This window comes from Anolis sagrei, chromosome 4 (genome assembly GCF_037176765.1).
Source record: "Anolis sagrei isolate rAnoSag1 chromosome 4, rAnoSag1.mat, whole genome shotgun sequence".
Lineage (NCBI taxonomy): Eukaryota > Metazoa > Chordata > Lepidosauria > Squamata > Dactyloidae > Anolis > Anolis sagrei.
In genome coordinates, this window is record NC_090024.1 from 116,325,465 (window position 1) to 116,352,022 (window position 26,558).

Consider the following 26,558-nt stretch of genomic DNA (forward strand, 5'->3'; position numbering starts at 1 on the left):
CTCCTATTGATGCAGGCCAAAATCCCACTGGCTTTTTTGCTGACACATCACATTGTTGGCTCATGTTTAACTTGTTGTCTACGAGGACTCCAAGATTTTTTTCACACGTACTGCTCTCAAGCCAGGCGTCCTTCATTCTGTATCTTTGCATTTTGTTTTTTCTGCCTAAGTGGAGTATCTTGCATTTGTCACTGCTGAACTTCATTTTGTTAGTTTTGGCCCATCTCTCTAATCTGTCAAGATCGTTTTGAATGCTGCTCCTGTCCTCTGGAGTATTGGCTATCCCTCCCAATTTGGTGTCGTCTGCAAACTTGATGATCATGCCTTCTAGCCCTTCATCTAAGTCATTAATAAAGTTTGTGAACAGGACCGGGCCCAGGACGGAACCCTGTGGCACTCCGCTCGTCACTTCTTTCCAAGAAGAAGAGGAAGCATTAGTGAGCACCCTCTGGGTTCGTCCATTTAACCAATTACAGATCCACCTCTTGATGCGCCTTCCTCTTGGCACGTTTCTCTCTTTCGCCCTCCATTCGTGCCTCTTCAAATTCTGCAGCACTGCTGGTCACAGCTGACCTCCAGCTGGAGCACTCAAGGGCCAGGGCTTCCCAGTTCTCAGTGTCTATGCTGGAGTTTTAAGGTTGGCTTTGAGCCCATCTTTGAATCTCTTTTCCTGCCCACCAACATTCCGTTTTCCATTCTTGAGTTCGGAGTAGAGCAACTGCTCCAGGGTAGCATGAGTTGCAGCAAATATATTGTTGTTAGAATGATTGCATTTTCAATGAGGTTCTTCTTTGATTTCTGCCTTAAAGAAGGCTTGCCGTCCTAGGTACTATGCACTTCGGCGGCCAGCGTGCCCTTTGATGTTTTGCTTTAAACAGCAAACAGCATAGGGGTCATATCTTTGCCTACAGCTGCAACTGACCATTGAGATCATTGTGATAATGGCATAGGAGCTGCATTGCTCAATTACATCCAGAGATCTAGTGTGGGATCAATCATGTGTCCCAGTGATGCTGATAAATTGGGTCACAGTTATGAAGAACGATTGCCCTTTTCTGCTCTCTCTCTGGAACAACTGGGACTCCCAGGATCAAATCCCCAGGACTTTTGGGTTAGTAAGGGCAATGGGCTCATCTCCATGCCCTTGGACTCCCATTCCTCTCCCAGTTCAGTAGGGCAAAACGGAGACCCATTAACATTATAAAAAAACCCCCAATTCCTTAAATTCAGGTCAACAAATGCAGGTCTGCCATTTTGCTCTCCTTCTGGAGTGTTGTGAAGATTCATACTTTGATATTTAGGACTATTTTGTTGGCTTGGTATCCCGGATATAATTGCTCCATCTAATTCAGATGTTTACACAGAGATTTCTGGCATCCTAAATGGTAACAGACAGGTACAAGGTGCTCCTGTTAGGTCTGTCTGTTGGATACAACCAGCCATGGCTGCCAGCAACTGCTTTCGATTTGGCAGAACAGAAGCAATTCTCTAGAATGAAAATGGACAGTTCAAAGCAGATATTATGGGATTTTCTGCCTTGATATTCTGCAATATAGGGCTGTGTGGAATGGCCCACAGAAACTTGTTAGTTTCAGAGAATGATGGTAAGAATTAAAATGGTTTTTGCTTAATCTCTTACCTATATTGTAATATCGCATGGCAAAAACATTCATTTAGTATTTAAGGCTGTCTTTCAAATATGGGGATTTTGGCAGCCGACAAATGATTGAAACACTGCTTTCAACTGGGTTATCTGAGTACACACTAGAGCCCCCAGTGGCACAGTGGGTTAAACCCCTGTGCCGGCAGGACTGAAGACCGTCAGGTCGCAGGTTCAAATCCGGAGAGAGGTGGATGAGCTCCCTCTATCAGCTCCAGCTCCTCATGCAGGGACATGAGAGAAGCCTCCCACAAGGATGATAAAAACATCAATTCATCCAGGTGTCCCCTGGGCAACGTCCTTGCAGACGGCCAATTCTCTCACACCAGAAGCAAATTGCAGTTTCTCAAGTCGCTCCTGACATGACAAAAAAAAAGTACACACTGCCATAAAATCCAATTCAAAGCAGATAATGTGGGATTTTATATAGCTGTGTGGAAGAGACCCTAGTATACTACCTGTTAGAATCTCAAGTCAAATGTATTACAATTTTCTGATAGATCTGCCTTAGGTCTAGGTTTGTCTGTCTGTGTGGTAAATCTCAATTTAGATGCAAGTGGACATTTACATGATTGCTCTTACCACCAACTTTCCCACATAGAGAACAGTGTTTGAGACAGAATCCATCATGTTGACCTCAAGTTGTAGACTTGAATGAGGGTGTAATTGGGACTGCAATAGAAGCAGACGGGAGACTTAGTTGTCTCAATATAGCTATGGGAATAGGCAAATGTATTTCTGATTTTGTGAAAACATGTCTATCTGGAAGCTGGAGCCCCCAGTGGTGCAATGGGTTAAACCCTTGTGCCAACAGGACTGCTGAGCAAAAGGTCGGCGGTTTGAATCCGAGGAGCAGGGTGAGCTCCCATCTGTCAGCTCCAGCTTCTCATGCAGGGCCACGAAAAAAGCCTCCCACAGGAAACCCTCCTGTTTAAGGAGCTCCACTGGCTGCCATTTATTTTTCGGTCCCAATTCAAGGTGCAGGTGCTTACCTACAAAGCCCTAAACGGTTTGGGACCCTCCTACCTACGTGACCGCATCTCTGAGTACGAACCTACACAATCTCTTCATTTATCTGGAGAGGCCCTGCTCACGGTCCCACCTGCGTCGCAGGCGCGATTGGTGGGGACAAGGGATAGGGCTTTCTCGGTGGTGGCCCCTCGACTCTGGAACTCTCTCCCTAAAGACATCAGGCAGGCCCCGTCGTTAGCAATCTTTAGGAGGAGCTTGAAGACATGGTTGTTCCAGTGTGCCTTTCCAGAATAAGGAAACTCCTAGCATTATGTCCCAACGCACTTTATCAGAGATCTAGGATACCTATATGCCCATCCCCCTCCAAACACCTCACCTGGTCACGCCCAGCACTTTTTAAACTTTTCATTACATTTGGCCCTGCCATTGTTTTTAATTGTGTCATTGTGTGTTGTTAATGTTATTGCTTTGTCTTTTTGAGTTATTGCTGTTATTGTTTTACTATTGTATTTGGGCTCGGCCTCTTGTAAGCCGCACAGAGTCCTTCGGGAGATGGTAGCGGGGTACAAATTAAGGTATTATTATTATTATTATTATTGGCAACGTCCTTACAGATCTCTACGTCGGGTTGCCTTTGAAGACGGCTCGGAAGCTCCAACTAGTCAAACGTGCGGTTGCCATGATACTAACAGGAGCGGAGAGCAGGGAGCATACAACTCCTTTGCTGCACCAGCTCCACTGGCTGCCGATTTGCTACCGGGCTCAATTCTGGCGTTGGCCTTTAAAGCCCTAAACAGTTCTGGCCCAAGCTACCTATCCGAACGTATCTCTACCTTTGAACCCACCAGGACTCTAAGATCTTCTGGGGAGGCCCTGCTCTCGATCCCGCCTGCATCACAGGCACGGCTGGCGGGGATGAGGGACAGGGCCTTTTCTGTGGTGGCCTCTCGGCTGTGGAACACCCTTCCCATGGACATTAGATCAGCCCCTTCGTTAATGGTGTTTCGAAGAAAACTAAAAACCTGGCTGTTCGAACAGGCGTTCGGTTAAACAATGCAATGTACACGATGAATATAGGAAACGGAATTATGGAAGACGAATTGGATCACGATTCTAGTTACGAGACGTTAATGTGTTGTTATTGATGTGTCATTCTGTATATTATGCTGTTAATGGTTTTTAAATTTTGTATGCTGTTGGATTGACTTTTGCTCTTGTTGTAAACCGCGTTGAGTCACCTACAAGGCTGAGAAACTGCGGTATACAAGCAAAGTAAATAAATAAATAAATAAATAAATACAGATGGCCAATTCTAGAAGCGACTTGCAGTTTCTCAAGTCGCTTCTGACACAGACACAAAATAATCCGAACTTATATCAAACAAACATGTGTTTTTCAGATGTGCTTCAGTTGTTTATAATGAGTACTTATCTACAGTCACAGAACAAAATCCAATTAATTTTCACTAGCTCCATATCACAGGCATTCTTGCTGCAGTTAAGTAAAATATTGACTAAAGCACCTCTTAGTCCTAAAGGTTTGGGACTGCAGTTCTCATCATGTCAGTAAGGTATGTGGACTAGAGTTGATGGAATCTGCAACCCAAGTTGTGCTGATGAAGCTATTATAGCCTTCATTTTTTGTCCCAGTGAAGACACACTTCAAGCATATTCTATTAAAATAAAAATAATTTATTAAAACATCTCTCAAAAAAGACAACTTCACTGAAGTTTCATCTTCAAGTCAGTACATTCAGCATTGGTAGGAGTGTACAACACAACCAGAGTCTACATGCACACACACAATATATGTCATTTGAAGTCTCAGCCAAGTTCTGCTACGAGCGGCATCTCAACAGACAGACTTTGATACCAGCTACTTAGGTGGTCAGCATGCTTAGTTTTCCCAGTGAGTCAATCCTCTTATCACTACATCAAGTTGTATAGTGACACTGGAATTTGTCTCACAGCCCATACAGGAAAATCTACACGATCTGAGCACACTTGCATGATTTGCAGAGAACAGGACCTGTGCAAGAAAGTCCTGGAGGTATTACATGCTGACCGTTGCCAAGGAAAAACATAGCAGCCAATTATTCAGAACATGTTTCAAGTCCCAGAAGATGTCAGTCTGCACAAAACCCCAAATCTTGATATTGTTTTGCGGATGCTTTGAGAGTCAGCACATCCAGGTTAACATATGGATCTGGATGACCCCCACCCATTTAGTACTGCCTAAAAACGTTCCTTCCCAATGCATCGTTTCCTATATGGAAAATGAACCTCCCACAACTGGCCAGCAGTTTGGCTTAGCTTTTCCTCTTAAGACTTTTAATACTGCAGCTTGCTACAGAAGCTCAAAGCTGCCAATGTTAATATGCCCATCCAACGGGGGAAAATATTACATTTGGGCAAGTCTCCTGTACATTCAGTTCATCAAGTCCACCAAGCCTTCAGAGACACATCATCTTCCTCTTTCGTGAACAAAATGGGTTCTCTTTGGTTTCTCTTCTCTGTGCTGCTGGAACTTGGGAGTTCATGTTGCCTGGGGCTCCCTGCTGATAGATGGCTTTTTACACAGTTCTTGATAGAATTCAGATTCCAAGAATCGTGGATACGAGTTGTTCTCCATTAAGCTGTAGACTCTCTTCTGGGCTACACTGAAGCAAGTGTGGGTAGCCTCATTAAGGTTTTGGGCAATAGTGTTCTTGGTTTGAAAGTCTATATTGATCTGAAATAAAAAGAACAAGAATTGTAATCATATGCAAGAACACAGAATACTTTTGCATGAGATCAATAGTGCTGTACTAGCTCAGAACGTGGCCAGACACAGGACATAACTCCAAGACACTGAGGATGTAATCAATGCATATTGCCTAAAAAGTCTTATGAAAGTGGCATTTTCACTGCCAACAGTGTTTAAAAATTTAGCAGGAAAATAAATTGGGTTGTTGTAGGTTTTTTCAGGCTGTATGGCCATGGTCTAGAGGCATTCTCTCCTGACGTTTTGCCTGCACTTTGGCAAGCATCTTCAGAGGTAGTGAGGTCTGTTGGAACTAGGAAAAAGGGTTTATATATCTGTGGAATGACCAGGGTGAGACAAAGGACTCTGCTAGAGCTAGGTGTGAATGTTTCAACTGATCACCTTAGAATCATAGAATCAAAGAGTTGGAAGAGACCTCATGGGCCATCCAGTCCAACCCCCTGCCAAGAAGCAGGAATATTGCATTCAAATCACCCCTAACAGATGGCCATCCAGCCTCTGTTTAAAAGCTTCCAAAGAAGGAGCCTCCACCACACTCTGAGGAAGAGAGTTCCACTGCTGAACGGCTCTCACAGTCAGGAAGTTCTTCCTAATGTTCAGATGGAATCTCCTCTCTTGTAGTTTGAAGCCATTGTTCCGCGTCCTAGTCTCCAAGAAAGCAGAAAACAAGCTTGCTCCCTCCTCCCTGTGGCTTCCTCTCACATATTTATACATGGCTATCATATCTCCTCTCAGCCTTCTCTAGCATACCTTGATTAGCATACCGTGGCCTGACTGTGCCTGGGGCAAACTTTTGTTGAGAGGTAATTAGATGTCCCTGCTTGCTTCCTCTCTGTTGTTGTGCTGTTGCAATTTTAGAGTTTTTTAATACTGGTAGCCGGATTTTGTTCATTTTCATGGTTTCCTCCTTTCTGTTGAAATTGTCCACATGCTTGTGGATTTCAATAGCTTCTCTGTGTCAGTTGAAACATTCACACCTAGCTCCAGCAGAGAAGAGTCCTTTGTCTCACCCTGGTCATTCCACAGATATATAAACCCTTTTGCCTAGTTCCAACAGACCTCACTACTTCTGAGGATGCTTGCCAAAGTGCAGGCGAAACGTCAGGAGAGAATGCCTCTAGACTAGTGGTTCTCAACCTGGGGTCCCCAGATGCTTTTGGCCTTCAACTCCCAGAAATCCTAACAGCTGGTAAACTGGCTGGGATTTCTAGGAGTTGTAGGCCAAAAACATCTGGGGACCCAAGGTTGAGAACCACTGCTCTAGACCATGGCCATACAGCCCGAAAAAACCTACAACAACCCTGTGATTCCTGCCATGAAAGCATTTGACAATACAGGAAAATAAATTGTTTTCCCGTGTCCCCTTAACATATTGGTGTGCCCAACCGTTTCCAAATAGGACCTCCTTTTTAGGATTAATTCCAATTTCCTTGTAACAAATAATAGCCAGCCAGGGACCAACCAATTCTACTTTTTTTTTTTGGTCATGTCAGGAGCAACTTGAGAAACTGCAAGTCGCTTCTGGTGTGAGAGAATTGGCCATCTGCAAGGACGTTGCGCAGGGGACGCCCAGATGTTTTTACCATCCTTGTGGGAGGCTTCTCTCATGTCCCCGCATGAGGAGCTGGAGCTGACAGAGGGAGCTCATCCATGCTCTCCCCGGATTCGAACCTGCGACTTGTCAGTCTTCAGTCCTGCCAGCACAGGGGTTTAACCCACTGCGCCACTGGGGGATCCTAACCAATTCTATGAAAATAGCGTACTTTGCTAAGTGGAAAATTCTGCTCACCTCTTTGGGAGCTTCCCTTTCAATAAAGTCACTGTAAATCTTCTTAGCCTTGGTGCTTAGCTTCTGCGGTGACTTGATTTTCTTGAAATCCTCACAAGCCAGCCAGAAGTCAATGTTCTCTTCGCAAAACTCAGATTTCAGAAATGCCCTGAAAGCTGCCAGACCATCTGCAAAGAAAAATGGAAGGAAAGATTAGTTCAAACCATTCGAGGAATGCCAAATCCATGTAGTTAAAGCCATCCGAGGAATGAGCTGTGTCAATATACACATATCCCTCCCTTTCTCAAACCCACGTCTCGTTCTTGTATCTCGTTTGAACTGTTTGAAACAAAAGGCACTAGAACATTTTTAATTGGGGGCAAGTCCTCACAAAGAGCCGTTTTATTATCTTTTTTTGTGTAAAGGAATCCTGCAATGAAGTCTGTTCTTTCCCAATAAGCCAAAATGCCTCGAAGCAAACGGGGACGAGAAATTAATGCAATTTCTCTTCTGTGTCTTAACCTTCAAGACTGGAGTAAATGTTTATGGCAGAGCTATAAACTTCTGCAAAGACAACTGCAATGGAAAGAATGACTCAATAGCCACTCCCGCAGTGCGTTATAATTAATGGGGTTCTCCGCCCCCTTTCTAACTTATTTGGCAAGTAGATCATTTTGCTTGCATAACTGCAAAGTGAACTGTCGTGTCACAAAATTTGCAAAAAGCTTTCCGGACTTAAAATTGACATCACAGCCTCAGCCACAGTGCAATGAACAGAGCTCCATAGATAGGAAGAACGCTGACTTGGAGCAAGGTTGCTCCAAATGCTGCCTAAGTCTCTTAGATTGCGAAGGGTTGTTTATGGTGTTCTTCTCTTCCTTTCAAGGTTGGAAGAACTACAATGTCATTTTATGATTCTAAGTATGCTTCAGCAGCTGGGCAAAGTTTATTCATTCCCTTCAAGTAGTGAACAGGAACTGCTAAAGTGACAGAACAGTTGGCGTCCCATAGACAGGAGTAGAATTCAAAACGATCTTGACAGATTGGAGACGGGCCAAAACTAACAAAATGAAGTTCAACAGTGACAAATGCAAGATACTCCACTTTGGCAGGAAAAACGAAATGCAAAGATACAGAATGGGGGACAATGCCTGGCTCGAGAGCAGTATGTGTGAAAAAGATCTTGGAGTCCTCGTGGACAACAAGTTAAACATGAGCCAACAATGTGATGTGGCGGCAAAAAAAGCCAATGGGATTTTGGCCTGCATCAATAGGAGCATAGTGTCTAGATCTAGAGAAGTAATGCTACCCCTCTATTCTGCTTTGGTTAGACTACACCTGGAATATTGTGTCCAATTCTGGGCACCACAATTCAAGAGAGATATTGACAAGCTGGAATGTGTCCAGAGGAGGGCGACTAAAATGCTCAAGGGTCTGGAGAACAAGCCCTATTAGGAGCGGCTTAAGGAGCTGGGCATGTTTAGCCTGAAGAAGAGAAGGCTGAGAGGAGATATGATAGCCATGTATAAATATGTGAGAGGAAGCCACAGGGAGGAGGGAGCAAGCTTGTTTTCTGCTTCCTTGGAGACTAGGACGCGGAACAATGGCTTCAAACTACAAGAGAGGAGATTCCATCTGAACATGAGGAAGAACTTTTGTTAGATTTTAGCCATTCTTGTAAGCTGCTCCGAGCCCCAGGGGAGTGGCGGCATATAAGTTCATTAGGAAGAACTTCTTGACTGTGAGAGCCGTTCAGCAGTGGAACTCTCTGCCCCAGAGTGTGGTGGAGGCTCCTTCTTTGGAAGCTTTTAAACAGAGGCTGGATGGCCATCTGTCGGGGGTGATTTGAATGCAATATTCCTGCTTCTTGGCAGGGGGGTTGGACTGGATGGCCCATGAGGTCTCTTCCAACTCTTTGATTCTATGATTCTATGTGGCCAGTTGGGAGCTTAAGAGCCAGACAACTACTACAAGGCACATAGGAGGTTAACAAAGAGTTTTAAAGGGGTGGATTGGCTACCAACTATTAAGGACGTCACTGTACAACTGATCTGATATCTAAAGTATTTTACACTGCTTTCTTATTATATATTGCCATAGAATTGCTGCCAAATGTAAGCCGTCCTGAGTCCCCTTTCGGGGGTCAAGAAGGAACGGGGTAGAAATACCGCAAATAAATAAAATAAATAAAGAGGGAATGCAGCTCGGGGCAGGTTCAATAAGAACCCCGTTTTAATGAGCCCTCCTCTGCAAAAAAAACCTGCTTCTTTATCTCACCCGAGTTTTTAATTAGTCTTTCTTTTAACTATTACATGTAGAAATGTATTGTCGAAGGCTTTCATGGCCGGAATCACTGCGTTGTTGTAGGTTTTCCGGGCTATATTCCTACTTCCAACAGACCCCACTACCTCTGAGGATGCTTACTAGGCTTGGGCAATCCATGGTTCTAAATGGTTCTAAAGTACTTACAAAACTAAAGTTCTGGTGGTGAAAATTTCAGAACTCTAACAAAACTTTAAAAATGTAATTATTATTTCATCATTGGGGATTTTTATGACAGAACCAATTAGGAACTGCCATTTATAATGAAATTTTGAGAGTATTGTTAGAGTTTTGAAATTTTTATCACCAGAACTTTAGTTTTGTAAGTACTTTAGAACCATTTAGAACCATGGATTGCCCAAGCCTAATGCTTGCCATAGATGCAGGCAAAACGTCAGGAGAAAATGCCTCTAGAACATGGCCATATAGCCCGGAAAACCTACAACAACCTATTACATGTAGCCCACTGATTGTCACTGTTATTGTGTTTATTGTAATTTTATATCGTTATGCATTCATGTTTTATGTAATTATAATGTTGTTGTTTATTGTTTGCATTTTCGGTTTTATTCTGTTGTAATTTGTTGTTTGCGCTTGGCCTCATGTAAGCTGCCCCGAGTCCCCATCAGGGAGATGGTGGCAGGGTATAAGTTTATTATTATTTATTGTGGAGCACTGGGATTGTAGCGCAGCTGGCTGAGTGTCAGCTGCATTAAGATCACTCTGACCAAAAGGTCATGAGTTTGAAGCCAGCCCAAGTTGGAGTGGGTTTCCAACCAATTGTGTGTAGCCTGTTGTCGACCTTTGCAACCCGAAAGACAGTTGCATCTGTCAAGTAGGAAAATAAGGTGCCACCTTAAAGTGTGGGGAGGCTAAATTAACCGATTTATGAGGCCATAAAGAAGACTCCAGCAAAGCATTCCAGCGGGGAAGCATGCGGGGAATGCGGAAGTGCTTCATCAGTGTCGCAGATAGACGATTAAAGCGACAGCTTCCCTGGCGGCCAGAAAAAGTTAAATAGCCTCTGTGTATGTCTGTATATGTTGTATGTTAAAATTGGCATTGAGTGTTTGCCATATATGTGTACACTGTAATCCGCCCTGAGTCCCCTGCGGGGTGAGAAGGGCGGAATATAAAAGCTGTAAATATAAATATTTTAGGCTACCCTCCTTCAATGTATTCTTAAACAGGCAACAGCTTGAGCATGCTTTGCCACATCCAATAAAGCTCTGCTTGGAGAAATAAGACACTCTAGCTTACAGAGGTCTAAAGGAATGCAAGCCCAGCTAAAAATACAAGCTAGCAGCAGAAAAAACTATTTCGCAGGCCATGGGAAATACCTTGCAGCTATACAAACAATGTGCTTTCTATGAATGCTGTTATTAACAGCCCCCAATGCCAATCCTTTCATAAATATTAGCAAACGGCAGACATAAATGGCTATTCAAAATTCTGGTTCTTTAAAAAGTATCATTTTTGAGAGAAAAATGCATAAAATAAGGTGCAAATGCATTCAGGGAACTTACATTTGCTTGCAAGCAGTTCATCAAACGTTTCCGACCACAACTGGGCTTCTTCTGGAGAAGGTCTGCAGAAAGGAGGAGAAAACACTGTTGTAAGAAAACGCACTGCCTTATTGCACGATAGACAAACAGCAAAAAATATTTAAAACACTACAACGGTGAAAGAAATGGAGTAATACCTAAAACACGCTTTCTGCGGTCCTTTCTTGTTTGCCTTTGCGTTGGTCGAGCTGGAAGAGTTCTGCAGGAAATAGCTCAACCGTGCTTTCCAATCTTTCATGCTAAAGGAGAACAAAAAATTAAGTTTAGTTCAATAGCTATAGGCTTGCAGTTTTTGAAAAACAAACACACACTTTTTTTTTAAGGCGGAGGCTCCTTCTTTGGAAGCTTTTAAACAGAGGCTGGATGGCCATCTGTCAAGGGTGATTTGAATGCAAAATTCCTGTTTCTTGGCAGGGGGTTGGACTGGATGGCCCATGATGTCTCTTCCAACTCTTTGATTCTAAGGCAAAGAGGACTTAAGTCTAGAATGGTATGCAGTGCACGGAATCCAAACCCTGAACTTCAGGCTATAACTTATGGCCTATTCATAATTTTGCATTTTTGCAAGTGTAGCAACATCACGGAGGAAGAGAACAGGTTCTTATTCAGTAGGCACAAAGGCATATTCTGAGAGTGAGTCTCAGTTTTATGAGCATGCTTCCTACATCAGATATAATGCTTGCTCTGTGAATGTTTCCATCTTGAAATCTCTGGCCCCTTTCTACACTCGCATATCAAATCCAGATTATCTGCATTTAACTGGATTATATGGATGTGTAGAATGGGACTCGGTGCAGAGAAAACTGGGGGCCCCTCGACACAGCTGTATAAAATCCACATTGAGCTGGATTATATGGCAGTGTGGACTCAGATAAGCAGATATTGTGGATTATCCACCTTGCTATTCTGAGTTATATGGCTGTGTGGAAGAATCATAGAATAAGAGTTGGAAGAGACCTCGTGGGCCATCCAGTCCAACCCCCTGCCAAGAAGCAGGAATATTGCACTCAAATCACCCCTGACAGATGGCCATCCAGCCTCTGTTTAAAAGCTTCCAAAGAAGAAGCCTGCACCACACTCCGGGGCAGAGAGTTCCACTGTTGAACGGCTCTCACAGTCAGGAAGTTCTTCCTAATGTTCAGATGGAATCTCCTCTCTTGAAATTTGAAGCCATTGTTCCACGTCCTAGTCTCCAGGGCAGCAGAAAACAAGCTTGCTTCCTACTCCCTGTGACCAAGATATATAAAGAATATATATATATATATAAAGAGCTCTAGGATATATAAAGTATAAAAGCCTGAGTGCTTTCCTTGCAAGGAAACCCTTCAACACACTGTATTCCCTTTCCTTAAAAAGAAACTATCAATATTACAATGTATTGTCGAAGGCTTTTATGGCTGGAATCACTGGGTTGTTGTAGGTTTTTTCGGGCTATATGGCCATGTTCTAGAAGCATTCTCTCCTGACATTTCGCCTGAGGATGCTTGCCATAGATGCAGGCAAAACGTCAGGAGAGAATGCCTCTAGAACAGTGGTTCTCAACCTGTGGGTCCCCAGGTGTTCTGGTGATTAGAAAATGAACAAAATCTGGCTATCATTATTAAAAAAAATTCTAAAATTAGAACAGTGCAACAACAGAGAGGAAACAAACAAGGACATCTAATCACCTCTCAACAAAGGATTGCTCCAGGTACTGCCAGACAATCAAATGCTAATCAAGGTGGTCAGTTGAAACATTCACACCTAGCTGCAGCAGAAAAAAGTCCTTTGTCCCACCCTGGTCATTCCACAGATATATAAACCCATTTTCCTACTTCCAACAGACCTCACTACCTCTGAGGATGTTTGCCATAGATACAGGCGAAACGTCAGGAGAAAATGCCTCTAGACCATGGCCATATAGCCCGAAAAAACCTACAACATCCAGTGATTCCGGCCATGAAAGCCTTCGACAATCCAAGGATCAACCCTATCTCTACAAAGAGGTGCAATCTTTAGTTAAACTGCAAGATTTTACAAGGGACTCTCTGCCCTCCAAGTAACTCCTTTGAGCTTGGAAGTAGCCCTGTGAAGAGTGGCTTAAAAAGCTGGACATATTTAGTTTGAAGAAGAGAAGAGTGAGAGGAGACATGTATAAATACATGAGAGGAATTCATAGGGAGGAGGGAACAAGCTTGTTTTCTGCTTCCCTGCAGACTAGGACGCGGAACAATGGCTTCAAACTACAAGAGAGGAAATTCCATCTTCTTCTTTTTTGTCGTGTCAGGAGCAACTTGAGAAACAGCAAGTCGCTTCTGGTGTGAGAGAATTGGTCGTCTGCAAGGACGTTACCCAGGAGACGCCCAGAGATTCCATCTGAACACGAGGAAGAACTTCCTGACTGTGAGAGCCGTTCAGCAGTGGAACTCTCTGCCCCAGAGTGTGGTGGAGGCTCCTTCTTTGGAAGCTTTTAAACAGAGGCTGAATGGCCATCTGTCAGGGGTGATTTGAATGCAATATTCCTGCTTCTTGGCAGGGGGTTGGACTGGATGGCCCATGAGGTCTCTTCCAACTCTTTGGTTCTATCTCCCAGAATATCAAGGGTGAAAATCCCACAATATCTGCTTTGATCTGGGTTATCCGAGTCCACACTTCAAAGCAGAAAATGTGGGATTTTATTCAGCTGTGTGGAAGGGGCCTGAATACAGCAAAAGCACCCCAAGTTGTGAAATACAGATTGGCTGCAAATATGATGCAGGTAACTCAATCCCTCCCAACCAGATCCAGAGCTATTCTTTCTCCTGGGTTTACTTTGCAGCAAAGGAGTTTGGCAACAACAAACCTGACCTTTCCCAACTGTATCTTAAAATAGGATTTTCCAAATTGGTCCCCAACATGCCACAGGCTGTCCTGCTATCAACCACAACCCTGTTCGGGCTGTTTGAGGTGCATCTACACTACAGATCCAGTCCAACCCCCTGCCAAGAAGCAGGAATATTGCATTGAAAGCATCCCTGACAGATAGCCATCTACTTAAAAACCTCCAAAGGAGCTTCCACCACACTCCAGGGCAGAGAGTTCCACTGCTGAACGGCTCTCACAGTCAGGAAGTTCTTCCTCATGTTCAGATGGAATCTCTGGGTGTCCCCTGGGTAACCTCCCTGCAGACAGCCAATTCTCTCACACCAGAAGCGACTTGCAGTTTCTCAAGTTGACTGACCCCGCATTAGTTGCTATCATAGAATCATAGAATCAAAGAGTTGGTAGAGACCTCATGGGCCATCCAGTCCAACCCCCTGCCAAGAAGCAGGAATATTGCATTCAAATCACCCCTGACAGATGGCCATCCAGCCTCTGTTTAAACACTTCCAAAGAAGGAGCCTCCACCACACTCCGGGGCAGAGAGTTCCACTGCTGAACGGCTCTCACAGTCAGGAAGTTCTTCCTCATGTTCAGATGGAATCTCCTCTCTTGTAGTTTGAAGCCATTGTTCCGCGTCCTAGTCTCCAAGGAAGCAGAAAACAAGCTTGCTCCCTCCTCCCTGTGGCTTCCTCTCACATATTTATACATGGCTATCATATCTCCTCTCAGCCTTCTCTTCTTCAGGCTAAACATGCCCAGTTCCCTAAGCCGCTCCTCATAGGGCTTGTTCTCCAGACCCTTGATCATTTTAGTCGCTATGTCAGCATTTGGAAGCCCCTTCCCATCTCCCCCTCCTGCACACTTACAGAGTTTTCTTCATCTTCCCCTTTTTCTCCTCTTTGCTCGGGCAGAGGCTGGCGTTTTTCTCCATCGTGCTGCAGTTGTGCTGGAGAGCCAGGAACATTGCACTCTGCATAATCCCCGCAAGGAAATCCAGCAAGCTTCCAAGGTTGGCGACCACGCTTTGAGCCTCCCCTCCGCCCGGCTGGTCCTTTTATAGAGGCGGAGGGCTGGGAGGGAGACGCCCACCTCCCTCCCCCGGATCGCTGATTGGCTGCGCCGAGGGAGGCCTCCCCAAACAAGGAGCGCGCGAGCCCCGCGTCCTCAGGAGAACAGCGTTGACGTAGGTGGCGCGCGCCTCTCTCCCTCTTGCCCTTTTTTTTTTGTCTTTTGAGTTGCTGTTTGTGGCAAAAAATAGACCTCACGAGGAGTCGCCTGCAAACTGGGGACATGACTGAGAATTAGAAATGTGCATGAATATATATATAATTTACATATATATGTGTGTGTTTATTTATATTTATATATTTATATATAAATGTGCATGCATTTATATATATAATTATTTTTATATAAATATTTATATATATATTTATATATAAATGTGCATGCATATCTCTATATAAATAAAAATGTAATTTTAATGTATTGTCGAAGGCTTTCATGGCCGGAATCACTCAGTTCTTGTGGGTTTTTTCGGACTATATGGCCATGTTCTAGAGGCATTTCTCCTGACGTTTCGCCTGCATCTATGGCAAGCTTCCTCAGAGGTGAGGTCTGCTGAAACTGGGGAAAAAAGGGTTTATATATCTGTGGAATGACCAGGGTGAGACAAAGGGCTTTTGTAAGTTGGGCTAGGTGTGGATCTTTCAACTGACCACCTTGATTAGCATACAATGGGCTGACTGTGCCTGGAGCAAACTCTTCTTGAAAGGTGATTAGATGTCCCTGCCTGTTTTTCTCTCTGCTGTTTTTGCTGTTGCAATTTTAGATTTTTTTTAATACTGGTAGCCAGATTTTGTTCATTTTCGTGGTTTCCTCCTTTCTGTTGAAATTGTCCACATGCTTGTGTATTTCAATGGCTTCTCTGTGTAGTCTGACATGGTGGTTGTTGGAGTGGTCCAGCATTTCTGTGTTCTCAAATAATATGCTGTGTCCAGGTTGGTTCACCAGGTGCTCTGCTATGGCTGACTTCTCTGGTTGAAGTAGTCTGCAGTGCCTTTCATGTTCCTTCATGCGTGTCTGGGCGATGCTGCGTTTGGTGGTCCCTATGTAGACTTGTCCACAGCTGCATGGTACACGGTAGACTCCTGCAGAGGTGAGAGGATCCCTCTTGTCCTTTGCTGAACGTAGCATTTGTTGGATTTTCTTGGTGGGTTTGTAGATTGTTTGTATATACATGTATATACACACAACGAAACACAACATGCAAACAATCTACAAACCCACCAAGAAAATCCAACAAATGCTACGTTCAGCAAAGGACAAGAGGGATCTTCTCACCTCTGCAGGAGTCTACCGTATTCCACGCAGCTGTGGACAAGTCTACATAGGGACCACCAAACACAGCATTGCCCAAACAAGAATCCAGGAACATGAAAGGCACTGCAGACTACTTCAACCAGAGAAATCAGCCATAGCAGAGCACCTGATGAACCAACCTGGACACAGCATTTTATTTGAGAACACAAAAATGCTGGACCACTCTCACAACCACCATGTCAGACTACATAGAGAAGCCATTGAAATCCACAAACATGTGGACAATTTCAACAGAAAGGAAGAAACCATGAAAATGAACAAAATCTGGCTACCAGTATTAAAAAAAAATTCTAAAATTGCAACAGCAAAAACAGCAGAGAGAAAAACAGGCAGGGACATCTAATCACCTTTCAAGAAGAGTTTGCTCCAGGCACAGTCAGCCCATTGTATGCTAATCAAGGTGGTCAGTTGAAAGATCCACACCTAGCCCAACTTACAAAAGCCCTTTGTCTCACCCTGGTCATTCCACAGATATATAAACCCCCTTTTTTCCCAGTTCCAGCAGCCCTCACCTCTGAGGATGCTTGCCATAGATGCAGGCAAAATGTCAGGAGAAATGCCTCTAGAACATGGCCATATAGCCCGAAAAAACCCCACAAGAACTGAATGTAATGTTAGTTCGTGCTGCCATCAGAACTCAAAAACCACTGGATGAATTGACACCAAATTTGGACACTAGACACCTAACAGTCCAATATATGTCCTCCACTCAAAAAAATTGATTTTGTCATTTGGGAATTGTCGTTGCTGGGATTTATAGTTCACCTACAATCAGAGAGCATTCTGAACTCCACCAATGATGGAATTGGGCCAAACTTAGCACACAGGGCTCCCATGACCAACACAAAAGACTAAAAGGGTGTGGTGGGCATTGAGCTTGAGTTTGGGAGTTGTAGTTCACCTACATCCAGAGAGCACTGTGGACGCAAACAATGATGGATCTCGACCAAACTTGGGACGAATATTCCATATGCCCAAATATGAACACAGATGGAGTTTAAGGGAAATAGACCTTGACATTTGGGAGTTGTAGTTGCTGGGATTTATAGTTCACTACAATTTAAGAGCATTCTGAAACCCACAAACGACAGAAATGGGGCAAACTTTACATAGATACACACATGCAAATACACACATACACTTAAATATGCATGTTGTGTGTGTAAATATATGTGCATACATATATTTGTATGTATATATACACACACATGCATATATACAGATATACATTTACACACATATACACACATTTATGCAGACATATACACACATGCATATATGTACACACAGTACATATATATATGCACACATATACACATGCATTTATATTTTGCATGTATATACACACAATATACATATATACACACATGCATATGTATTTATGCACATACATATATACACATAGTATATACATGCATGCATGCATGCATATATATATATATATATATATATATATATATATATATATATTTGCGCGCACATATACAGATATGGATGGATGTTATCCTTGGCCTGACCTTGAAGGAGCTGGGGGTGGTGATGGCTGACAGGGAGCTCTGGCGTGGGCTGGTTCATGAGGTCCCGAAGAATCGGAAGCAACTGAATGAATAAACAACAATACACACACACACATATATATACACACATCCATATATATATATATATATATATTAGCACACACAGATATATACACATATATACAGAGTTCTGCAGGGATATATTAACCCAGTTATATACACAGTTAATATGTGACAGTTCTACAGTCAACTACTCTTGCTGTCGTGAGCTATTCAAATATTTTTCTATTCATACATATTTGAATACAGAGTTCTGCATCTCTCTCAATCTGTAGGCGTGTTTTTTTAAACTTTGGGTACCTCTTTTGTTTGCAGACGGATTCATGGCAAAGACCATATATGGAGTGGATCACATCTGAACAAGATGCCACTTTCCTGGTGAATGGCAGAAGGGCTGCGTTGCAGCCGTAGGTTTTCAGTGATGCATGCACAAGTAATCCTTGCTTTTTAAATCTACACAAAGATGCCCATGGGTGGGGTTGTGGGGGTGATTTCTATAAGCCAGGAAAAATAAATTTAAAAATCCCCATCCCTTCAGCTTCTTTCATATGGTTTTGAAAATTGGCTTTGGAAAAGGATGCCTTGTGCTTAGCAGATTCTCAAAGGGGTGTTTTACCTACCAAAAACACATTAGCAAAATCATGATGAAACTAAATCCGTTCCATTGAATGCAGTTGGACTGGGCTGTGATCCTGTACACACTTAAGGGGAAAAATCACACCAAACCAGTCAAACATCAGGGAAGAAGCATCAGAGGATGGATCTACACTGCCATATAATCCAGTCAGTCAGGAAAACAGGCATGTAATAGATGTATTGTAATATATGTATTTTGTGGTGTTGTGTTTTAATGTAAGCATTGTATGATTATATGTTTTATCTGTGTTATTATTATTATTATTATTATTAAACTTTATTTGTACCCCGCTAGCATCTCCCGAAGGACTCGATGGGGCTTACAAAGGCCAAGGCCCTCAATAAAACAATAGCATAACAATACACACAACTCATAAGCAAACCAAAACAATTAAAGCAATAACAACAAAGCAATAAAACAATACACTGTGGCACAGTAAAACTAGGGCCGGCCGGATGTAATGGGTACAGTTAAAAGTGCTGGATATGACCGGTGGAATGCAAGGACTGGGTAAGTGCGATGTGCAGACAATCTGAAATCTCTAATAAAATGCGTCTGGGACGTGATGCTAGGGAGTTTCCTATTCTGGAAAGGCACACTGGAACAGCCAAGTCTTCAAGCTCTTCCTAAAGACTGCCAACGTAGGGGCTTGTCTGATGTCCTTGGGGAGGGTGTTCCAAAGTCGGGGGGCTACTATGGAGAAGGCCCTGTCCCTCGTCCCCATCAAAAGCACCTGCAACGCAGGTGGGATCGTGAGCAGTGCCTCCCTAGATGAATGAAGGGACCGCGTGGGTTCATAAACAGAGATGCGGTCATGTAGGTAGGCAGGTCCCAAACCGTTTAGGGCTTTGTAGGTGAGCACCTGCACCTTGAATTGGGACCAGAAAATGAACGGCAGCCAATGGAGCTCCTTAAACAGGAGGGTTGACCTCTCTCTGTAAGGAGCGTCAGTTAACAACCTGGCCGCCTCCCGTTGTACCAACTGAAATTTCCAAGCCGTTTTCAAGGGCAGCCCCACGTAGAGCGCATTACAGTAGTCCAATCTAGAGGTGACCAAGGCATGGACCACTCCGGCCAGATCAGCCTTTACAAGGTATGGTTGCAGTTGGCGCACGAGTCTCAGTTGTGCAAAAGCCCTCCCGGTCACCGCTGACGCCTGGGCCTCAAGCGTAAGTGATGAATCCAGGAGGACTCCCAAACTGCGGACCTGTGACTTCAGGGGGAGTGTAACCCCATCCAGCACAGGTTGCCACCCTATACCCTGATCCAGTTTACGATCGACCAGGAGGACCTCTGTCCTGTCGGGATTGATCTTCAGCTTGTTCATCCTCATCCAGACAGCCACAGCGGCCAGGCACTCATCCAGCACCCGAGGGGCTTCCTTGGAATTAGGTGGAAATGAGTAGTAGAGCTGTGTGTCATCTGTATAGAGATGGCACCCAACTCCAAAACTCCGGATGACCTCTCCCAGCGGTTTCATGTAGATGTTAAAAAGCATGGGAGACTGAATAGAGCCTTGCGGGACCCCACAGGTCAAAGACCAGGGGTCTGAGCCGGCATCTCCCAGCTTCACCATCTGGGATCGACCCTCCAGGAAGGACCGGAGCCATGACAAAACCGTGCCCCCGAGACCCATCCCAGAGAGACGTCCCAGAAGGATACCATGATTGATGATATCGAAAGACGCTGAGATGTCCAAGAGGACCAACAGAGTCACACTCCCCCTGTCCAGCGCTCTACGGAAGTGTTGTGCCCCTCCCCAAGCTATGAGGAAAAGCAAGTAACAACAACAACAACTGATCCCACTCCCACACTGCCATTCCCTGTTGCTTCCACCTGCTGTGGAATCATGTAATTCTGCAAGGTCTTCAGCCTTCTCAGCCGTGCAGGTGTCTCACTAAACTACAACTCCCAGGATTCCATAACACTGAGTCATTGCAGTTAAAGGAGATTTAAACTGCATTAATTCTACAATGAGGAGACAGGAAAGCTTAGAGAAGATAATGATGCTGGGGAAAATGGAAGGAAAAAGGAAGAGGGGCCGACCAAGGGTGAGATGGATGGATGGTATCCTTGAAGTGATTGGCTTGACTCTGAAGGAGCTGGGGGAGCTGATGGCCGACAGGGAGCTATGGTGTGGGCTGGTCCATGAGGTCACGAAGAGTCGGAAACGACTGAATGAATGAACAACAACAATTCTACAATGTAGATGCACCCCATAGACATGATTCACCCTCCATTCTTTTAAAAAGCTCCTTTAACCATATCCCAGTTTGTTCTCCCAAACTTTGTGAATTCATCAGCTAATAAACTCCTGGAGTTTTCCTACTTAAAATCCGGGTGAGTGGTATAGTTTGCATTTTAGATTTGGCCCATTAAATCAATAAATTGTACCTCCATGTTGATTCACGCTTCCACATTTGACTTAATACGTCTACTCCTAGGACTAATAAATAGGATCACTCCTTCTGTCTATATAACATCAAAGCTTCTTTTATTTTATTTTTCTTTGTGCTTCCTGTCTACTCATTATTCCCAGATTATTTCCTGCCATGAGGATCTGTGGCCAGCAGGGTTTGATCTGGAACTGTTTTGCAGTCTCTTTCCTGGCTTTAGCACATGCCTGTCCTATGAGGACTTAAAAGGGTACATGAAAAGGAGGAAATGCATAGGAATGTTTATTGTTGATAACGTACACTAAAACTATTGTCGAAGGCTTTCATGGCCGGAAACACTAGGTTCTTGTGGGTTTTTTCGGGCTATATGGCCATGTTCTAGAGGCATTTCTCCTGATGTTTCGCCTGCATCTATGGCAAGCAGGGCCGTAGCCAGAAAAAAAATTCGGGGAGGGTTGACAATTTGGGGGGGGGGGGGGTGAAAATTTCGGGGACGGTTGAAAATTTTGTGGGTGGGTGGAGTTGAAACCTGCCTCCTAGCTCATGCTGAAGCAAAGAGCACAGCAGGGGGCAGAACAACCTTCAATAGCCTGCAGCTCCACCCCTGTCAACCACCTCCACCAAGTCTGGCCCCCAACTTGGTTGCTTCACTACATAGGCTCTTGCTGCAAGTAATGACAGTGTGAATAAATTGTCAATATTTGCTTGAGATGTTACAGTTCTGGAGCAACTCTTAATTTTTTGCATCTCATAGACTTAGCATGGGGATTTGGTTAACCAGTTAAAATTCATGAGTAAACCAGGTTTAAAAAAAAAATCTGAAACATTTCGGGGAGGGTTTGAACCCCTAAAACCACCCCCTCGCTACAGGCCTGATGGCAAGCATCCTCAGAGGTAGGCAAGCATCCTCAGAGGCAACCTACCTCTGAGGATGCTTGCCATAGATGCAGGCGAAACGTCAGGAGAAATGCCTCTAGAACATGGCCATATAGCCCAAAAAAAACCACAAGAACCTACACTAAAACTCTCCTGAAGCCAAATCCTGATCTAACTCTGTTTCCTGAATCATTATAAAATAAGCACATTTGAATTTGGATACTAGTGGTCCGGGTAGGGATTTCAGGGCTTTGCAACCCCTGGTATTCCGATCCAGATTTGATCTCCAGACTTGCAGATTGCATTTGCCAAGAAATGATACATAAATACGGGACATAGACAGATTCCATGGAGGTAATGGAGATGATTTGCACACTGCGGGTGCCTTGTATCCAGATCAAGTTCTCCTGGAAAGTTAAGGGCCAAAGCTTTGCAAGCTCTGGAGATGGCTTTGAATGTCATCTTTCTGCAGTGGTTGAGCAACCTCACCAATGTGCCTCAGTGGCATGAAGTAACAAAACCTGGATCCGAGAGAACAATCACTCACTGATTTAGAGCTGACAAACTAGTTTGGTTTAAAAATAGATCCTGAAACCTAGCCTGAAGCTCGCCTTAAATAGAACAAATGGAGAGGTTTGGATACCTGCACGTAATGAAACACAATTCCCTATCATCCCAACTTCCTCTTAGCCTGTCAGAGTTTTCACATTGCTGCAATCAGTTGCTTTCTACTTTCCTGCATTTCTCAAGGCTATCTTTGTTTGAGTATCCCTGCAGATTCCTTTATTTTTGACGCAGTCCACAATGGGTTTGCTGTTACAGAAAATGACTCAGAAAATGTGACTACCTATGCCGGATCCTACTGACAGGCAGGCATGTTGCGGGGGGGGGGGGGGGGGGGGGCTTGGGGGGCTTCAGCCCCCCCCCCCCCCCAATTCCCATGGTGGTCTGCAAAAAGGCCTTACTGGTACATTTTTAAACTTTTATGTTTATTCATATCATGATCTGATCACCATGCTCAATATATCTCATATGCATGGGGGTATTGGGGTAATGATACAAAAAGTTTGCTAGGGTAGACCCTCTTTCACTCAGACTCAGTCCCCCCCCCCCCCCCCCCCCGAATCAAAATCCCGGCTATGGGCCTGCTGACAGGGTAGACCAGGGGTCCTCAAACTTTTTAAACAGAGGGCCAGGGCACAGCCCCTCAGACTGTTGGAGGGCTGGATTATAATTTGAAAAAAAAGCATGAATGAATTCCTATGCACGCTGCACATATCTTATCTGTAGTGCAAAAACACTTTAAAACAATACAATCATTAAAATGAAGAACAATTTTAACAAATATACATTTATTAGTATTTCAACGGGAAGTGTGAGACGGCTTTTGGCTGATGAGAGAGGATTGTTGTTGTTGTTGTTGTTGTTGTGTGCTTTCAAATCATTTCAGAGTTAGGTTTACACCATGAGCGAGGGTCAAGTAAATGACCTTGGAGGGCCGTATTTCGCCCTCGGCCCTCAGTTTGAGGACCCCTGGGGTAGACGATAGATATGTGCTAAAGTACTAAGCAGTGCTGAGAATAAATATATTGCTTGTTTTTCTTATTAAATTTGTTATCATTAGTGATGTCCCTGTATTTGCCCTGGCATTTTTAGCAGCTGCAAACGGGTTGATTTAGCCTCTCACAGTGCCTTCTGTCTACTCTCAGGATGCATTTACACTAAAGAATTAATGCAGTTTCACACCACTTTAAACTGCCATGGCTCAATGTTATGGAGTCCTGAGAGTTGTACAGAAGTTTTGGCATTCTTTGCAAAGACTACCGGTGCCTCGCCAAGCTACACCTTCCCCAGGGGAAAATGGGAAGAACTTTTGTTTGGTCGTGTCAGGAGTGACTTGAGAAACTGCAAGTCGCTTCTGGTGTGAGAAAATTGGCCGTCTGCAAGGATGTTGCCCAGGGGACACCTGGATGAATTGATGTTTTTATCATCCTTGTGGGAGGCTTCTCTCATGTCCCCGTATGAGGAGTTGGAGCTAATAGAGGGAGCTCATCCACCTCTCCCCGGATTCAAACCTGCGACCTGTCAGTCTTCAGTCCTGCCGGCACAGGGGTTTAACCCACTGTGCCACCGCAGAACTGAAGAACTGATAGCCAAGGCAAAGGACAACAGAAAATATGAGTTATTGAGCCAGACTAGCTTTGCGATCCTACAAACAGAATGAACAATAAATGAAATGTATGGCTGTTCCCAGAGGAAGAGGGAGTGGGGAGGAGGTAAATAGTGGAAATGACACAGATACAAGTAGGGGATGAGGGTGATTATTAGGGCTGGGCGGTTTCGTTTTGTTAATTCGTAATTCGTTAAAAATTCGTTTTTTTTAACGAAGCGATAGCGAACCATTCTGGAGCAAATTAAAAATGAAACGAATTTTTCAATTCGTTTCGTAAATGCTTCGTATTTCGTTATGTATTCGTTTCGTTATTGGTTTGAGGTCGTTTCGTTATTATTTCCGCATGCCTGGGGCAAGTTTTATAGTTGTTTTTTGTTTAATTAGTGAAAAAAATTATAATATCATACCAACAGTCAACAACAGAGGTAGAGGGAAGCTTCAGAAGTTCCCCCTGTCCCATTTGGAGGTTTTTTAGCGTATTGCGCGGTCGCGTCCACCATTAACGAATCGATTCGTTATTGTTTCGTATTTGTTTCGTTATTGTTTTGTAATTTTTTTACCATTTACGAAATTTCGTAAATATCGAACTTTTTTAAAAAAAAAACGGAATTCTTTTAAATATCGAAACGCAAAAAACCCCAAAAAACGAATCGATTTTAGAAACAAATTTTTCCGTTGTTACCCAGGCCTAGTGATTATATATATTATACACACACAGAGTTGTCTAAACTTTCTCAACTTTCTCATGAGGAAATGTGGCTATGTTATACTCTACTTGTTTGGCCCAATTTATTTTTAAAGAACACTATTGGAACAGTGTTCTTCCATCAAATCCGTTATGGGTGACTTCAATGTGTCTAATGCAGTTTCATTTATTTTCTCTTGAAAGTAAATAGGTAGTGATTTCACAAGGGGGGCTGGAAAATGTGTCATCATGCTCACTCTCCTTGAATGCAACTTTTCATGTTCTGCCTCTAACTTACTCATAGGGTTGTTGAGAGGTCACAATGTGTCACCTTGGTTGCCGTGGAGCATGATACGAAACACCGTTCAGGGTAAATTAAACAAACATGACACATTTAAAAAATGACTGATAACAGTAAAAAACACAGTGACGTTTTCCGTTTGCTGAATTATGATGCTGGAGCATTGTCACCTAAAGACTTCAGAGAGAGATACATTCGGACATCATGAACTTCCTGGGAGTGCACCTTCCTTACGAGAATGCCTGTCTGATCACTGTATGAAAAACCAAAATATTCCTATGCATCTTTTGACGAATGGAAACTCTCATGCTGTATTTGTCTTGTCTTTTTATTGCAAGCCTTTTATTGCTTTCTTTCAATTAACTGTAAAATTGGAAGTGCCTGTGAAGGAAGATTCTCACCTTTTTTACAAGCTCAGAACAGAGGAAAAACCAAACACATGCCCGAGAGTGACGTCCACTGAACATAGAATTATAATTGTGTTTTTGTATAAGTCTGCAAGGATATTGCTGGCTGTGTTGATTAAAATAGAATTATATGGCTGCTACTCCCCTCGGTGAGCGCTTTTAAATTAAAATGATATGGCAATAACATTGCTTGTTATAAATAGATTATCATAATTTTAGTTTGGACTTTGGCAATCTACATATACTCCCATTGGCCTTGCTTGTTGGAATTTCAACATTTATTGATTTGCTTTAAATTCTCTGTTTTGTGGGGTGTGAGATGGAAGCCTTTTATTGATTACTAGCTGTCCCCTGCCATGCGTTGCTATGGCCCAGTCTGTTGATCTGGAAATTAAAGTAATGAGAAAGTGTTGGTTTCTAATATATGTATTTTTTTTGTGCTTGTGGGTCAACAGTATTTCTTGCTGTTTCTTTGTCAGTGTTGATGTGGAGATTGGTTTGCCTACTCTGGAACATGGAACATATCATTGTCCTTCTTTCTGGGTCCCTTTCAATGATACTATATCTCTCTGTGTGTGAATCATTTATTTATTTATTGTCCTAATTCCAACAAACCTCACTACCTCTGAGGATGCTTGCCATAGATGCAGGCGAAACGTCAGGAGAAATGCCTCTAGAACATGGCTCCATAGCCCGAAAAAAAACCCCACAAGAACCTAGTGATTCCAGCCATGAAAGCCTTCGACAATATTTATTTATTTATTTATTTATGGCTGGATGGCTCTTTGTCAGGAGGGTTTTGATTACATTTTCTTGCCCTGGCGAAGGGAGTTGGACTGGATGGCCTTAAGTATTTTCTGTTGGTCATGGGAGTTCTGTGTGGAAGTTTGCCCCAATTCTCTCATTTGTGGGGTTCAGAATGTGCTTTGATTGTAGGTGAATTATAAATCCTAGTAACTACAACTCCCAAATGTCAAGGTCTATTTCCCTCAAACTCCATCTGTGTTCATATTTGGGCACATGGAATTTTTGTGTCAAGTTTGGTCCAGATCCATCATTGCTTGAGTCCACAGTGCTCTCTGGATGTAGGTGAACTACAACTCCCAAACTCAAGCTCAATGCCCACCAAACCTTTCCAGTGTGTTCTGTTGGTCATGGAAGTCCTGTATGCCATGTTTGGTTCAATTCCATCATTGGTGGAGTTCAGAATGCTCTTTGATTGTAGGTGAACTA

General features: G+C 43.5%; 1 protein-coding gene across 1 annotated transcript; it reads right to left on the reverse strand.

Annotated features, from left to right (window-relative positions):
• Positions 1-4,302: 4,302 nt before the first annotated feature.
• Positions 4,303-14,937, reverse strand: RGS2 (regulator of G protein signaling 2). The gene is made up of 5 exons (XM_060774531.2): positions 14,758-14,937; positions 11,188-11,289; positions 11,012-11,073; positions 7,185-7,351; positions 4,303-5,362 (listed from the first exon to the last, which is right to left on the reverse strand). The coding sequence occupies exons 1-5, from the start codon at positions 14,865-14,867 to the stop codon at positions 5,168-5,170; spliced, it is 636 nt and encodes a 211-aa protein (XP_060630514.2). The 5' UTR covers positions 14,868-14,937; the 3' UTR covers positions 4,303-5,167.
• Positions 14,938-26,558: the final 11,621 nt, after the last annotated feature.